This window comes from Fusarium flagelliforme (genome assembly GCF_020744385.1).
Source record: "Fusarium flagelliforme strain FIESC 12 MPI-CAGE-AA-0113 chromosome Unknown B0J16scaffold_2, whole genome shotgun sequence".
NCBI classification, from domain to species: Eukaryota; Fungi; Ascomycota; class Sordariomycetes; order Hypocreales; family Nectriaceae; genus Fusarium; species Fusarium flagelliforme.
The window spans coordinates 5,598,748-5,613,290 of NW_025763504.1; the positions used below are offsets into that span (position 1 = coordinate 5,598,748).

Below are 14,543 nucleotides of genomic sequence, written 5' to 3' on the forward strand. Positions count from 1 at the left end.
TCTCGGCCTCGACACCAATGGCGCAGAACCTTGGCACGCCCAGCAAGCCTCCCCGCACCATATTTCTCACGTAAACAGAGGCAAACGGAGCGTCATAGGCCCAATCAGCGATAATCTCATGTCCGAAGCCGCCTCAGGTTACCTATCTCAGTCCGGGTGTGGATTTGAGCTCCAATTGCGGGGTACGCAACCACGCACCGGAGTAGCTCGGTGATCGGGATCTGAACGCGGGCGGGTTTCCTACTCTTTCTATGCCTACATAAACAGTTTCCTAGAAACGGGTCAAGCTTCCATTCAACCTTCTAAAGCCCCATCATCCCCTTTAAATTGTTTGTCTTCCTGTCTGTTATACCATTCTTCTTTCCTTCTTCGACATACAATCTCCATCCCACCTCACAACACCATCATAATGTCTACCGTTGGCAAGGTATGTTGCATTCGCAAGCTCTCTCTCCTTCTCTACCTACCCCTCATCATCACAACAGCCCCGCTGTGCATGATGATGCGGAACTCCTGAGAACAAAATACTGATGCCATTGCCAGCCCATTACCTGTAAGGCCGCCGTTGCCTGGGAGGCCGGCAAGCCTCTCTCCATTGAGGATATCGAGGTTGCTCCCCCCAGGGCCAACGAGGTCCGAATTCAGATCTACTACACTGGTGTTTGCCACACAGGTATGCTCTTTCACCCGCGTCACCAAGCTGTCAGAGCTCCGTGGACAGACAACTAATGCTTACCAGATGCCTACACACTTTCCGGCAAGGATCCCGAGGGTGCTTTCCCCATTGTCCTCGGTCACGAGGGTGCTGGTATCGTCGAGTCCATTGGCGAGGGCGTCACCAACGTCAAGCCTGGCGACCACGTCGTCGCTCTTTAGTACGTCTTATTCTTACCTTGACCATTCTCGCATCATCTAACCAGTTTCCCAACAGCACCCCTGAGTGCAAGGAGTGCAAGTTCTGCAAGTCCGGAAAGACCAACCTTTGCGGCAAGATCCGAGCCACCCAGGGTAAGGGTCTGATGCCCGACGGCACCTCTCGATTCAAGTGCAAGGGCAAGGATCTCCTTCACTTCATGGGAACCTCCACCTTCTCCCAGTACACCGTCGTCGCCGATATCTCCGTCGTTGCCATTGAGCACGATGCTCCTATGGACCGAACCTGCCTTCTCGGCTGCGGTATCACCACCGGTTACGGTGCTGCTACCATCACCGCCAACGTCCAGGAGGGCGACAACGTTGCTATCTTCGGTGCTGGCTGTGTCGGTCTCTCAGTCGTCCAGGGTGCTGCCGCTCGCAAGGCCGGCAAGATCATTGTTGTCGATGTCAACCCATCCAAGAAGGAGTGGGGTGACAAGTTCGGTGCTACTCACTTCGTGAACCCCACCGAACTCGGTGACCAGTCCATCCAGGACAAGCTTATTGAGATGACCGACGGTGGTTGCGACTACACCTTCGACTGCACTGGCAACGTTGGTGTCATGCGTGCTGCCCTCGAGGCCTGCCACAAGGGTTGGGGTGAGTCCATCGTCATCGGTGTTGCTGCCGCTGGCCAGGAGATCTCCACCCGACCATTCCAGCTTGTTACTGGCCGAGTGTGGCGAGGATGTGCTTTCGGTGGTGTCAAGGGCCGTTCTCAGCTGAACGATCTCGTTGCCGACTACAAGAAGGGCGACCTCAAGGTCGACGAGTTCATCACCCACCGCAAGACTCTCGGCGAGATCAACAACGCCTTTGAGACAATGAAGCAGGGTGACTGCATCCGTGCTGTCGTCGATATGCAGAAGCTCGAGCCCAAGATTTAATGACCCAAAATGTAGTATAATTGAATGATAATCAAAATTTTATGTTGAATGACAAAAAAACAGTTTCTTCAAATTGCTTCGGCGAGCTGCTATTAATATGTGACAGACCTGAGAACCTTGATAGATAATTCAACGCAATATGGCCCTATGTAATTGATACAGTGTTGTATGGTATCCGTACCCATGACCCGCTGATGTTCATGAGGTGCTATATGGAGTTATAGATGTTTAGTTCGTGTGTAAGTCGCCCATATATAAAGCCAGCGAAAGTGAAATAGGAAACGACAAGGATATGATTTAGACTATCAGTACAATTCTCCATCTATTCAATAACTAGTGACCAGAACTAACCATATGTCAATAGATAACATATGTGCCTTTGGCTGCGTCGAGATTTACACAGCACCTTGATGGTCATGATACATGATTCTCAAGATACCCGACACCTACCTGGGAGCTAATCAATAGTCAATAAGGACATCACAGAACAGTTTCTAAGAGGATTGCAATCATTCTGTCTTTCTCAGAATTTATTCATTTAACTGCAAATTCATTCATAACTCGAAAGATCCAACAGTTGACCGATCAATTGACTTATTTAGCATGTCTTTAGTCTTGCATAATAGCTTAAGCAGACTATTTGAAATCCGGGGTATCTCCACTGCGTATGTCCATCGTCTACTAGAGTGGGGCCGTTTGGCAATCCACTCGATGTCATTTGCCTAAGGGGTTCCATGACGAGTCGCGACTGGAAGATAATCTACAATATCTCAGTTCAACAACCGGAATACCGAGAAACCGGCAGAATGCGCTCGTCAAGAATATCAAAAGACGCCTCGAAGTTATTCGATCGCGTAAAAGAATCTAGCTCACCACCGAGACGAGTTACAAGATCTGCCTTGGCGAAATTCGCTTTCACCTCGACAGAAGAGACCAAACCCGCAGTCGGCGACATCGAAGATATCGGAGGTCCTGTTCGAAAACGAAAACGAGTTACGGCGGTTAAGACGGAAATCTCAACATCTCCACAAGCCGTCAAGTCCGAACCTGTTGACGAAGCCCTCGATGCCATCCCATCACCCCCAGCAAAGGCGCGCCGCGTTCGCAAACCCGCCCGCAAAGCTACCGATGCGACGACCGGCACCATAAAGATAGAACCACCGTCGGATTGGGAGGAAATGTATGATACTGTCAGAAAGATGAGGGCGCCAGGCGGACGAGCGTACGGTGCGGCCGTTGACACAATGGGATGCGAACGCTTGGCAGACAAAAACGCATCGCCAAAAGATCAAAGGTTTCATACATTGGTGGCGCTCATGCTGTCGAGTCAGACAAAAGACACGGTAAACGCCGTTGTCATGAGAAAACTGCAAACTGAGCTGCCACCGTTTGAGCCGGGTGCGCCTCCAGGTCTAAACCTAAATAACGTTCTGGCGATCGATCCCAAGATTCTGAACGAATTCATCTGGGCTGTTGGCTTTCACAACAATAAGACAAAGTTTGTGCTACCGCCATCGGCATATATCTTTGAAGGACCAAGGTTTGGCTGACTTTCATGCAGGTATATCAAGCAAACGGCCGAGATTCTCCGCGATCAATGGGACGGCGATATCCCTGACACGATCGAGGGCCTCGTATCACTACCAGGCGTCGGTCCCAAGATGGGTTACCTGTGTTTATCGGTGGCATGGGGAAAGCATCTGGGGATTGGCGTTGATGTACATGTACACCGTATCACGAACCTCTGGGGTTGGCACAAAACCAAGAACCCAGAGGAGACTCGTACGACTCTTCAGTCATGGCTACCACAGGACCGATGGCACGAAATCAACCATCTCCTTGTAGGACTGGGGCAGTCAGTATGTTTACCTGTTGGGCGCAAATGCGGCGAATGCGATCTTGGCCTAGAAGGACTATGCAAGGCTGCGGATCGAGCAAAAGTGTCGGCAGGTCGAAAGCTCAAAGCCGAGGGCCTAGAACTGGAGGCTCAAAATGGTGCAGTAGTCAAGACGGAGGTTTCACAAGACATTGTGAAAGAGGAGGGTGATATTGCATGATGAGGACCTCTCACTGACACGATTGACCCCCATCCTCGGCCCCGCCCCCGGAACCAACCACCCCCATAATAAATCCCCAGGATCGAGTTGGCTACAGAAGTTGCTGGCAGGAGACGATTTGACCACGTGTATGAGGCCTTGTGAAGGTTAGCGCTGAGAAGTGACATCTGAAAGAGCATCTTTGGGGTGCATTGATACCCATTGATACCCTATTGTCCGTTATTTAATGATTAGTCTCTTTACAAAGGACTCTCGTGGTCTAGCCCCGATGGCGCTATCGAGTAAACGACCCAGACGGATGCTCACGAGATCAACGCTGCATCCCGATACGATATCGGAGATAAGCCGGCGAAATAAAGCAGGGACCCCTTCGCTTTTCGCAAAGTCGCATCCAACAAGTCCAGGCTCGAGCAACACGTAATCAAAGCCAAGACTACCGATCGTCAGTCCATTCTGAGTCAAGCAATGTCACCGCTTCTGCGCATGTCGGTTTGAACGGATTCGTTCGATGATCGTCATATTCCAAGCATTCGCACGACTCAATCAATGATGAACACATTTCATGCAATGGATAAGTGAAGAAAGAATTGATTTAATGCAGACCCCGCTAGAAATAAGGGAGAACCATGTCCCCAAAACATATCCAGTACGCCATCGCACCCTCAACTGTGAAATAGAAATATACAATGGCGGATTAACGCCCTGCATCTCATCTCATGCAGATGCCGTCTCGAAATCCAATCCCATCGTTACGTCGTGGCCGTCAAGAGTTGCGCATCGTGGACTGTGGGAGTGACGCCAACCTCCAGTCCGAAACCCATCTGGTAGGAGAATAAGGTAGGTAGGTATGTAGATAGATAGTGAATCTGAATCTCGTTGGTCGGTTTACACGCCCCGGATAACCTGGGTTCGCTCGGCCTCGAGTTGTGCAGCGTTGCGCTCGTGAGACTGCTTCTTACACTGGGTGTTTTGTTAGTCGAGGTCCACAGCATGGATCAACATTGAAACTTACATCCTCGAGACCAGTGCACTTGTGGTCTTCTAGTAGACGGTGCTTGCCGCAGAAATGGCCTTGGCAAAAGGTGCAATCACCGACGATGCGCTGAGCAGGCTCGCGGCAAGTGGCGGCGGTGCAACGGATTCGCTTAGGAGGCATGATGTTGGTAGTTTGGTTGTAGAAAGTAAAAGATTTGATGAAAGCCGAGGAGGTTTATACTCGTAGAAGACGGTGAGTATGTAAGATGACGGTGAGCGGCGAGAGAGCGGTAAGAAGTTGGTTGAGTTGAGATAGATGGGTTTGGTCTAATAGTGACTTGGAGATAAGTGAAGGCGTCTATCGAAACCCGAGGAAAGCAGAAGATGGAACCAAAGATTCACGCAACGACCTCGACCGAGAAATGGATTGTTGATTGTTCAAAGCAAAGAAACAGTAACATTTGTTGAGAAAGGGACCAGGCCAGGTCTTTATAACAAGAGGCGAGGCAAGGTGGCTGATGAATGAATCATGCCTCGGTGGAGCCCAGAAGCCGGTCGGTTCGCCTCCAGCTCTACGTTGTCGCTCCTCTGTCTGTCTCTCACCACATTCACAGCCATGACCATGGTCCATGTCCGGGGCAGGGGTGGGAGGGCGTGTGCTTGTAACGAAATAGTTTACATTGCCTTGTCACACAGTGTATGTTATTGTGGGAATTGGATGCTCTGCTCTGTTCGGATACAGGCACGAAACCTAAGCAAGCTTACAACAACGTTGAGCTGGAGCAGCCACCCGTTTACACATGCACTGCATATGCATAAGGTACGATATCTTGTATGTCCTGTAATTGACGACCCATACTAGCTCTAGATGGCATCTCATCAAAGACATGTTCCAAGACAATTCGTATTTCCAATCTGGCTTGCAATAGGACAGAGATGATCAATGATGAATGACAAAGACAACAACAACAACATGGCAGAAACTCGTGGAATCATAACGTACACCCCCTCCCATATGTCTCCTGTCTCTCTGTCCCGTCTTTTTGGCTTAGACTTGGCTTTCCCATCCGTGGCTGGAGCCTGGCGGTTCAACGGGCCACTTTTACCCGCAGAGGTGTTGTTGGATGGAATGGTCTTGATGTGGTCCAAGGCCGGAATCAACAAGAGGAGAGGCGAAGAAAAGGGTCGAGGGTTCAGGTTCACTGCGCGAGGCTCCGAAAGCGGTGGAGGTCTTGGTCATGGAACGGGCGGGGCCCTGTAAGTGCACTGTATTTACAGTGCAGTCACAGGCTTGCAAGAAGGGTCCAGGGGTGTGACGTCGATCAGGCGGGCGAATAAACTTGCATTTTTCCATCCCGAGGCAGAGGCAGGAGAAAGACCTACGGGTACGGTTACAATTGAGGCCGACGATGACGGCAGATGGGGCACCTATTGCACCTAGATTGTCACTGTAACTATCACAGTACATGGATACTGGCTGAGACTCATCTGGTCTTGCTGTCAATCAATCTCTTTCAGCCTGTGCATCCTTGTCATTCAGTGCATTATTCAACTTTTCTTGTTATTGACTGTTGCTCGGGCTGGGTTTGTTACACAGCTGAGACATGCTAAATAAGCGTTCAATGGCTTCATCATCACCGTGCTCTTCTCTCTAAAAGCATCCTTTGACCCTCATCGAGTCTTGTCCAAACGCTTATCGCCGCGACTGGCGCTCGGCCTAGATGGGGACCTTCATCCACGTTTCCAGCTAAGTTAGTGGCTACGGTACGGTAGAGCTGAGTAAACTACAGTACAACGTGACTGATCCCTTGCTTGAACCAGGCCTTCGTATCCACGGGGTCTAGGCCACCACGGCCTACGTAACGCCCAACATTGAGCTTCACTGTTCAAGTGTCGACGAAACCCGAGAAATTCCTGGGGTTCCATGTTGTGCAACATTTGTTTTTCTTAGCGATGGACCGAGACCAGGTTAAGGGTCGTACCTTGCCAATGTCTGCTACCCTGCATTCAGCAGGTGTCTCATCGCCAATCGTTTATAGGCAAAGGGATCAGAAAACATGGCTCTAATGCATGGGGATCGACCGCTCAACAAGCACGAGCATCCATCAAGGACGGGCTGGATGGTCGGTAATGCACAGCGAGACTCAAGGTCAAGTTAGCCACTAGCCACAGCATCATTGGCAGCCAAAGCGCTCTTCGGAGCCGGGGGCGGACGAGTCAGGTCTAGCCTAGGCGCATCTTGCACCATGAATCGGCTGGATGGATATAGCAGTCAGATGCACTGAGTGCATGTATCGACATTCGGTTCAGGCGGTTAGAAGAATAGGCGGTGGGAGTTGTTCGATAGGCTATACTTAGTTGAAGAGAACCAACAGCAACAACGCATGACTATCCTAGCAATTCTCTCATTTCGCGATATTGAGGAGACAAGAGAAGTAAGCCTCATTAATCAATAAGATTTCAGTTCTTCATGCTGATCCTTACATGTGGGGGCACCAACTATTTCAGATGAACAGTTGAAAGGAATGACGCCAAAACGATGGATATATACGTCAATACTGACTTAACTACGTACTGAAGCTACATTACTACAAAAATAAGGTGCAGTCACCGGCAGCTAACGGTTTTAGTTGGATTGATTACGACGGCATGGGAATTGAGAGTCAGTTTATTGCTGTAGAATGCTCGACCGACGCCTTGCATGAAAGAGTTTGCCGATTCACCGGCAGATAAAACGATCGGCAGCATACTGTGTTCAGTCTCAGTCAGTCTCAGATATCCTTCCCATTCCGTGGCATGTTCGAGCCGTCCGGCGTCCTCCGTATCCCATGTCTCCGGGAAAGGTAAAGCAGCCCCCGTGCATCTTCCGGGGACGCCGGGCCCGGATCTCCGGTTGGAATCGCACCCGCATATTGATCAGGAGAGACAGCTATGTAAGCAAACAAGCCACGAAACCTCTTTTGCCAGAGACTCTTACGATACTGTACTGTGTCGCCCACATTCTGGAGTTTCCCGACAGCTTGGGAATCTTGCATCTTGGTATGAAAAGTCTCCGCTAGGTATCCGCCACTCCCGATGACTGGGGTTTTAGTGCATCCTTGGACTTGTTTAAGTTCCCGTTATCCGGTTATAGTTTTCCTCTCGTTGGAATCTTGATGTGTGCTAAAGATTGTCCATAAACGATCTGTATTTCCAGCTCGTTGGGGGGTGAAAAACTGGTGAAAGGATGTCTGGTATGCTGGTGGAGGGGCCAGGCCTAAGGCTATAGAGCGAAATAGCGACAGGGATCTTCAACAAGAAAAAGGCCGTCATCGTATAGGGGTCAGTACATCAGTTTGTGGCTCTTTAAAGCACTGAAAACGCAAGTTCGAGTCTTGCTGACGGCAAAACGTCAAGTTTGATTTTCAGGCGGATTATCTTTTTTTGGCAATTAAATTAATCTTTTGCTATTTTTGCCAGCTTCTGTCGGGCAAGTTACGATAGAGAGATGATTATTTTGATTATCTCTTTCTGTTAATGATTGGTTGCGGGTAGAATGCTCCTAGGCTTGTCTTACTACGTACATGCTGCTATGATGTAGTGTCACATGCCAGGCTTGCAATTACCTCTTGCTCATCATCTCGATAAAATCACTTTCATACAATGTAATTGAATACTGAGAAGTATCGTCCGTGTGTTTCATTTTACTTGTCCTTCAACGATGTCTCGTCACGACGGATGACATGTTGTGTAAGAGATGCTTGTGTGTTTGTTAATTACTATCTATATAAGAGTGAATACTCAGACTATTCCTATGTAAATCAATCTTCAAGATATGGTCTTGCTCATTATTTGTTCAGGTTAATATCATGAAGTGAATGTCCCTCAATTTGCCTTTTCGGGTGAAGGAAGCCATCAATTACCAATCACGGAACGTGGGGTTGGCTGTGACGACATTAATAACCGCTGTCTCACCCTGTAGCAACCTCAACTTGCATAACATTTACGTGATTGTTTTATACTAGAGTCTTTAGACTTTGAGAATACTTCACTTCAATGCATTATACTGTTTGAATAATACCACGATATCACTCTTCTTGAGACACCTCAAATTGGTGATCGCTTCACCTCGGTCATTGTAACCCCTCATCATCTTATCAACATCCCGAAAGATATCCGCCATGTCAGAAACATCTCAACGTGGCATTAGGATCGCCATTGACAGAGGAGGTACTTTCACAGATTGTGTAGGAGAGCACAATGGAAAGGAAATCATCATCAAGCTTCTGTCTGAAGATCCGGCCAACTACAAGGATGCCCCGCTTGAAGGTATTCGTCGGATCATGAGCCACTTCCTCGGCTGGGATATCCCTCGAGGTGAAGCTTTGGATACTACCAAGATCGACTCTATCCGAATGGGAACAACGGTTGCCACAAATGCTTTGCTTGAACGAAAAGGCGAGAAGATCGCTATGGTTGTGACCAAGGGTTTTAAGGACTGCTTGACTATTGGAAATCAGTCGAGACCAAAGATCTTCGATCTTGCCATTCGAAAGCCTGATGTGTTGTATGAGAAGGTGGTTGAGATTGATGAGCGAGTTACTCTCGAGGATTATGCCGAAGATCCCGAGAGGACTCAAACTGAGGCGGAAGCTCAAGTTGGCACTAAAGAAGCAGAAGGCAAGACTTTAGTCCGGGGCTTGTCGGGTGAAACAGTGAGGATCCTCAAAAGAGCCGACGAAGAGGATATTCGATCGAAACTCAAGGATGTTTACGATCAAGGCATTCGCAGTATCGCCGTGTGTCTTATGCACGGCTATACTTACCCCGACCACGAGGCTCTGATTGGTCGTGTAGCCAAGGACATTGGCTTTCAGCACATCTCACTCAGTCATGAGCTTATGCCTATGATCAAGTTGGTGTCTCGAGCTACATCTGTATGCGCCGATGCATATCTCACACCGGCCATTCGCAAATACATCGACGGTTTCCAGGCTGGATTCGAAGGCGGCCTTGGAACTCGCAGCGTGAAGGAAGAAAAGGGCGCCAAGGGAGCAAGATGCGAGTTTATGCAGAGTGATGGTGGTCTGGTTGACGTGGAAAAGTTCACTGGCTTGAAGGCAATCTTATCTGGACCTGCTGGAGGTGTGGTGGGATATGCCATAACTTCATATGATGAAGAAACAAAGACCCCCGTTATTGGTTTCGATATGGTAAGTTTGTCGCAATCATGGAGCAATGGGACAGAATCTGACTATCATAGGGTGGTACTAGTACCGATGTTTCGAGATACGGTGAAGGACGATATGAGCATGTCTTTGAAACGACAACTGCTGGTGTGACTATTCAATCTCCCCAACTGGATATCAATACTGTTGCAGCAGGTGGTGGATCTCGTCTCTTCTTCAGAAATGGTCTCTTCGTCGTTGGACCCGAGTCTGCGGGCGCTCATCCAGGTCCTGCGTGTTACCGCAAGGGGGGACCAGCCACAGTCACTGACGCCAACTTGGTTCTTGGTCGCCTACTTCCAGAGTTCTTCCCCAATATCTTTGGAGAGAATGAAGATGAGGGATTGGATATTGAAGCTAGCCGAAAGGTCCTCCAAGAACTGGCCGACCAGGTCAACAAGGAGAGTGACAAGAACCTTACGGCTGATGAAGTGGCGTATGGATTCTTGACTGTTGCCAATGAAACAATGACTCGGCCTATTCGATCTATCACCGAAGCCAAGGGTCATGATTCTTCCAAGCATCGACTTGCTACTTTCGGAGGTGCGGGTGGTCAGCATGCTGTTGCCATTGCAGAGTCCCTCGGTATTCAGCAAATTCTGGTCCATCGATATTCTTCAGTACTATCGGCCTATGGTATGGCTCTTGCAGACGTTGTAGATGAGCGACAGGAGCCTGACTCATTGGTATGGAAGGATGACGACAGTACAGTTAACGAACTGAAGAAGAAGATGGAGAAGCTCAAGGATCAATCTCGAAAATCTTTGCAAGATCAAGGATTCCAAGAAGATGAGATCGTCTTTGAAGAATATCTCAACATGAGATACCGCGGTACAGAGTCCGCTCTCATGATTGTTAGACCAACACCTGAAGAGGCCAAAGAACACTTTGATGGTAAGGAATGGGACTTTGGACAAGCTTTTGTCAAGCAGCACAGATATGAGTTTGGCTTCACGCTTGATGAGCGGGATATCATTATCGATGATGTCCGTGTCCGCGGTATTGGCAAGAGTTTCCGTCATCAGGACGATACAGTGGACAAGCAGCTTAAAGATCTCAAGCAGCAGGAAGTTTCTGATAAGAAGAAGCTCAACAGTCAGCAAGTCTACTTCGAGGGCGGTAGAAAGGAAACTCCCATCTTCAAGCTTGAAGATCTTGAAGTTGGGGAATCTATCCCTGGACCAGCTATGCTTGCGGATGGTACACAGACGATTGTAGTAACACCAAAGGCAACGGCAATCATCCTCAAGACTCATGTGGTCATCAATCTGGAGAAGGAGGGCAAAAGATCTGAGTAAGCTGTCCATCAACCTGCTGAGTGTAACCGAGACTAACGAGAACTGAGGTCTGCTAAGGCGTCTGCGGATCGGGAGGTAGACCCTATCATGCTGAGCATTTTCGGCCACCGTTTCATGGCCATCGCCGAGCAGATGGGTCGTGCCCTACAAAAGACCAGTGTTAGCACAAATGTCAAAGAGAGACTAGACTTCTCTTGTGCTATCTTCGACGCAACCGGTGGCCTCGTAGCCAATGCTCCCCATCTTCCTGTGCATCTCGGCTCAATGTCGACATGTGTTCGACGTCAGGCAGAGATCTGGAAAGGGAAGCTAGAGAAGGGCGATGTTATCATCTCTAATCATCCTTCATACGGAGGAACTCATCTTCCTGATGTGACTCTGTTGATGCCAGCTTTTGACGAGAAGGGAGAGAACATTCTCTTCTATGCTGCTTCGCGAGCTCATCATGCTGATATTGGTGGTATCAGTGCAGGCAGCATGCCTCCTCACTCACGGGAGCTATACCAAGAAGGTGCTTCTATTAGGAGTGAGAAGCTTGTTAGTGGCGGCAAGTTCAACGAGAAGCGAGTGGTCGAGTTGTTCTATGAAGAGCCTGCCAAGTATCCTGGTTGCAGTGGAACTCGTTGTTTGGCTGATAACATCAACGACTTGAGAGCCCAGGTGTCAGCTAATCAGAAGGGTATCTCGTTGATCGAGACTCTGATCGCCGAGTATGGCGAAGAGACAGTGCAGTTTTACATGGTTCACATCCAGAACAACGCCGAACAATGTGTACGTCAACTACTCAAGGACGTGCATAAGCGATTTGAAGGCAAGGATCTCTCCTCAGTCGACTTTATGGACGATGGTTCCCCTATTCGACTGAAGATTCGAATCGACGCGGAAAAGGGAGAAGCCGAATTCGATTTCTCTGGTACTGGCCCTGAGGTCTACGGTAACATCAACGCACCACAAGCCATCACATTCAGTGCTATTATTTACTGCCTAAGATGTCTTATCTCGGAGGACATTCCTCTGAATCAGGGATGTCTGAAGCCTATTCATGTCAAGATTCCCCCAAAGTCTATTTTATCACCTTCGCCTGGCGCAGCTGTCGTTGGAGGAAACGTCCTTACTAGCCAGCGTATCACAGATGTCATTTTCAAGGCATTCCAAGCCTGCGCTGCTAGTCAGGGCTGCTGTAACAATCTGACATTCGGATTTGGCGGCAACCAAGATGGAGCCGAAGCAGTCAAGGGTTTTGGTTATTACGAGACGATTGCTGGAGGAAGTGGTGCAGGATCCGACTGGGAGGGTACAAGCGGTGTTCACTGCCACATGACCAACACTCGCATCACAGATTCAGAGATCTTCGAAAGACGATACCCCGTGCTTCTTCGCGAATTCTCCATCCGCTCCGGTTCAGGAGGTCGAGGCCAACATCGCGGTGGTGACGGTGTCATCCGCGACATCGAGTTCCGTATTCCCCTCCAAGTCTCCATCCTCAGCGAGCGCCGCGTCTACCGCCCTTACGGCCTAAACGGAGGCGGCGACGGAGAATGCGGTCTAAACCTCTGGGTTAGAAACGTTGAAAAGGCAAACTGGGAGACATCCCTGAAGCAGTTTCATACTAAGGAGGATGCGGGCGAGGTGGAGTATGAGGAGAGACGGATTAACATGGGTGCTAAGAACACGGCTTCGATGAAGGCTGGAGATCGTATTATTATTTGCACGCCTGGAGGAGGTGCCTGGGGAGCTGAGGGTTCTGAAAGTGTGGCTAAGAGGAAGGTTGATCATACTGAAGCTTGGAGGAAGGGAAGTGGTAGTGCGAGGGATGAAACTGCGCTTCAGGCTTAGACAGTTAGGATATGATTGAAATGACGAGCTTGAAGTGGTTATAAGCTCGCTTACTCTTTCATTGTTCATTTACTGTTGATATCACTGTGATATGATTGGTTACTTTGCTGCTCTTGACATGTCGAGGTGAAAGAGTAACTAGCATGTAAAAAAGCTCTTTGAAACCCGTTGATAACCTTGTTGAATGACTCTTTCAAGGACCCGGCAGTGAGATCGTTCTCTGGGATGTGGAAGCCTAGAATATGTTTCATTTCCGCCAGCCCTACATACTCTAGTAGTAAGAGAGTAACACATAATTCAGACATCACTAAGACATCATCGTGAATATGAAAAAGATGGATGTGTCACCCTGAAACCTCGGTATCAGTAAAGAAATCTGGGTGGATACTGCACTAGGTAGAGTACCATTGCTTGAGAAAAGAGTGTCACCACACACTGATACTTGCCAAAAACAGTATGAAACATTGTAATATTCGAGCCTGAAAGTGAACTAACATCCTTGGCTGCCCGATCTGATCCACTCACTTTCTAATAGTTTCCATGCTTAAGTTCGAGTTTATCAAAGACAAGCTCTTTAGTTTAATTACCCATGGGGAAGTCACTCCCGTGAAGGAATTCATCCATGCTCTATGATCGAAGTAATGTAGGGAGGAAGGAGGGTTTCGAATCCATGCAGAGGTAAGCGCCCAGACGTGCCTGCCCTCTAGAACAATTCCATGAGAGACAATGCCCATGTTGGGAAGGGAAGCCCAAGAATCCATGGAAGGAGCACCGGGAGCTGTCCTTGAGGGTGCAAAAGGAAGGAGTTGGCTCCCTCTATAGGGAGGTGCTTGAAAACTCTGATTCAACGTTACTTGGCTCCCTAAAACTTGATCTTCAACACCAACATCAACTCCAATTGCTGATCACCACCTTTAACGGCCCCGGCAATCTGGGTCATTCGCGGCCAATTCCGATCAACCTACCCCTGATCGCCGCTGTTCTTTTACTGCAATGGAAGTCATGTGCAGACGTTCTCGAAAATGGCAGTGCTGTGCCATGCAGGTCACCGGCGCCACACCGATATCGAAAAGACGTTGGATCAAAGAATCGTCTCCCTCCCGTATCAACATCTACGACAACCAATCGATAAGCCCAATTGCTCGCCACTCAGATAAACCCCAGTCAGCCCTACGGAGCTCAAGCATGGGGTTGCTGCATTAGCTGAACCACTGATGGGCCAGGGTTTTTGGCCCCCAACCTCCAATCTGAACCCTTGGAGTTTATGATCTACATTCTACTGTTGCCCCCCGTGGATCAGAGCCTCGTTACGGTGTCTCTTCAAATTCAGGCTGCAGTCTCTTCTGCCTTGTTAGCACCAGGGGAGCC

General features: G+C 49.0%; 4 protein-coding genes and 1 non-coding gene across 5 annotated transcripts; 4 read left to right on the forward strand and 1 right to left on the reverse strand.

Moving 5' to 3' along the window:
- Positions 1-242: 242 nt before the first annotated feature.
- Positions 243-1,911, forward strand: B0J16DRAFT_81775 (chaperonin 10-like protein). The gene is made up of 4 exons (XM_046134519.1): positions 243-427; positions 544-673; positions 740-875; positions 932-1,911. The coding sequence occupies exons 1-4, from the start codon at positions 410-412 to the stop codon at positions 1,800-1,802; spliced, it is 1,155 nt and encodes a 384-aa protein (XP_045987466.1). The 5' UTR covers positions 243-409; the 3' UTR covers positions 1,803-1,911.
- Positions 1,912-2,608: 697 nt separating this feature from the next.
- On the forward strand, positions 2,609-3,859 carry B0J16DRAFT_263841 (DNA glycosylase; the record flags this gene model as incomplete). Its single annotated transcript, XM_046123336.1, has 2 exons — positions 2,609-3,300; positions 3,364-3,859. 2 exons carry the CDS (start codon positions 2,609-2,611, stop codon positions 3,857-3,859), a joined length of 1,188 nt encoding a protein of 395 aa, XP_045987467.1.
- Positions 3,860-4,421: 562 nt separating this feature from the next.
- On the reverse strand, positions 4,422-5,367 carry B0J16DRAFT_335506 (uncharacterized protein). Its single transcript, XM_046127082.1, has 2 exons — positions 4,872-5,367; positions 4,422-4,819 (listed from the first exon to the last, which is right to left on the reverse strand). The coding sequence occupies exons 1-2, from the start codon at positions 5,013-5,015 to the stop codon at positions 4,745-4,747; spliced, it is 219 nt and encodes a 72-aa protein (XP_045987468.1). The 5' UTR covers positions 5,016-5,367; the 3' UTR covers positions 4,422-4,744.
- Positions 5,368-8,138: 2,771 nt separating this feature from the next.
- Positions 8,139-8,220, forward strand: B0J16DRAFT_t70. Its single transcript has one exon. It is a non-coding gene; the product is annotated as a tRNA-His (tRNA).
- A 443-nt stretch (positions 8,221-8,663) lies between these two features.
- On the forward strand, positions 8,664-13,231 carry B0J16DRAFT_283470 (Hydantoinase B/oxoprolinase-domain-containing protein). The gene is made up of 3 exons (XM_046123990.1): positions 8,664-10,026; positions 10,077-11,335; positions 11,387-13,231. The coding sequence occupies exons 1-3, from the start codon at positions 8,995-8,997 to the stop codon at positions 13,173-13,175; spliced, it is 4,080 nt and encodes a 1,359-aa protein (XP_045987469.1). The 5' UTR covers positions 8,664-8,994; the 3' UTR covers positions 13,176-13,231.
- Positions 13,232-14,543: the final 1,312 nt, after the last annotated feature.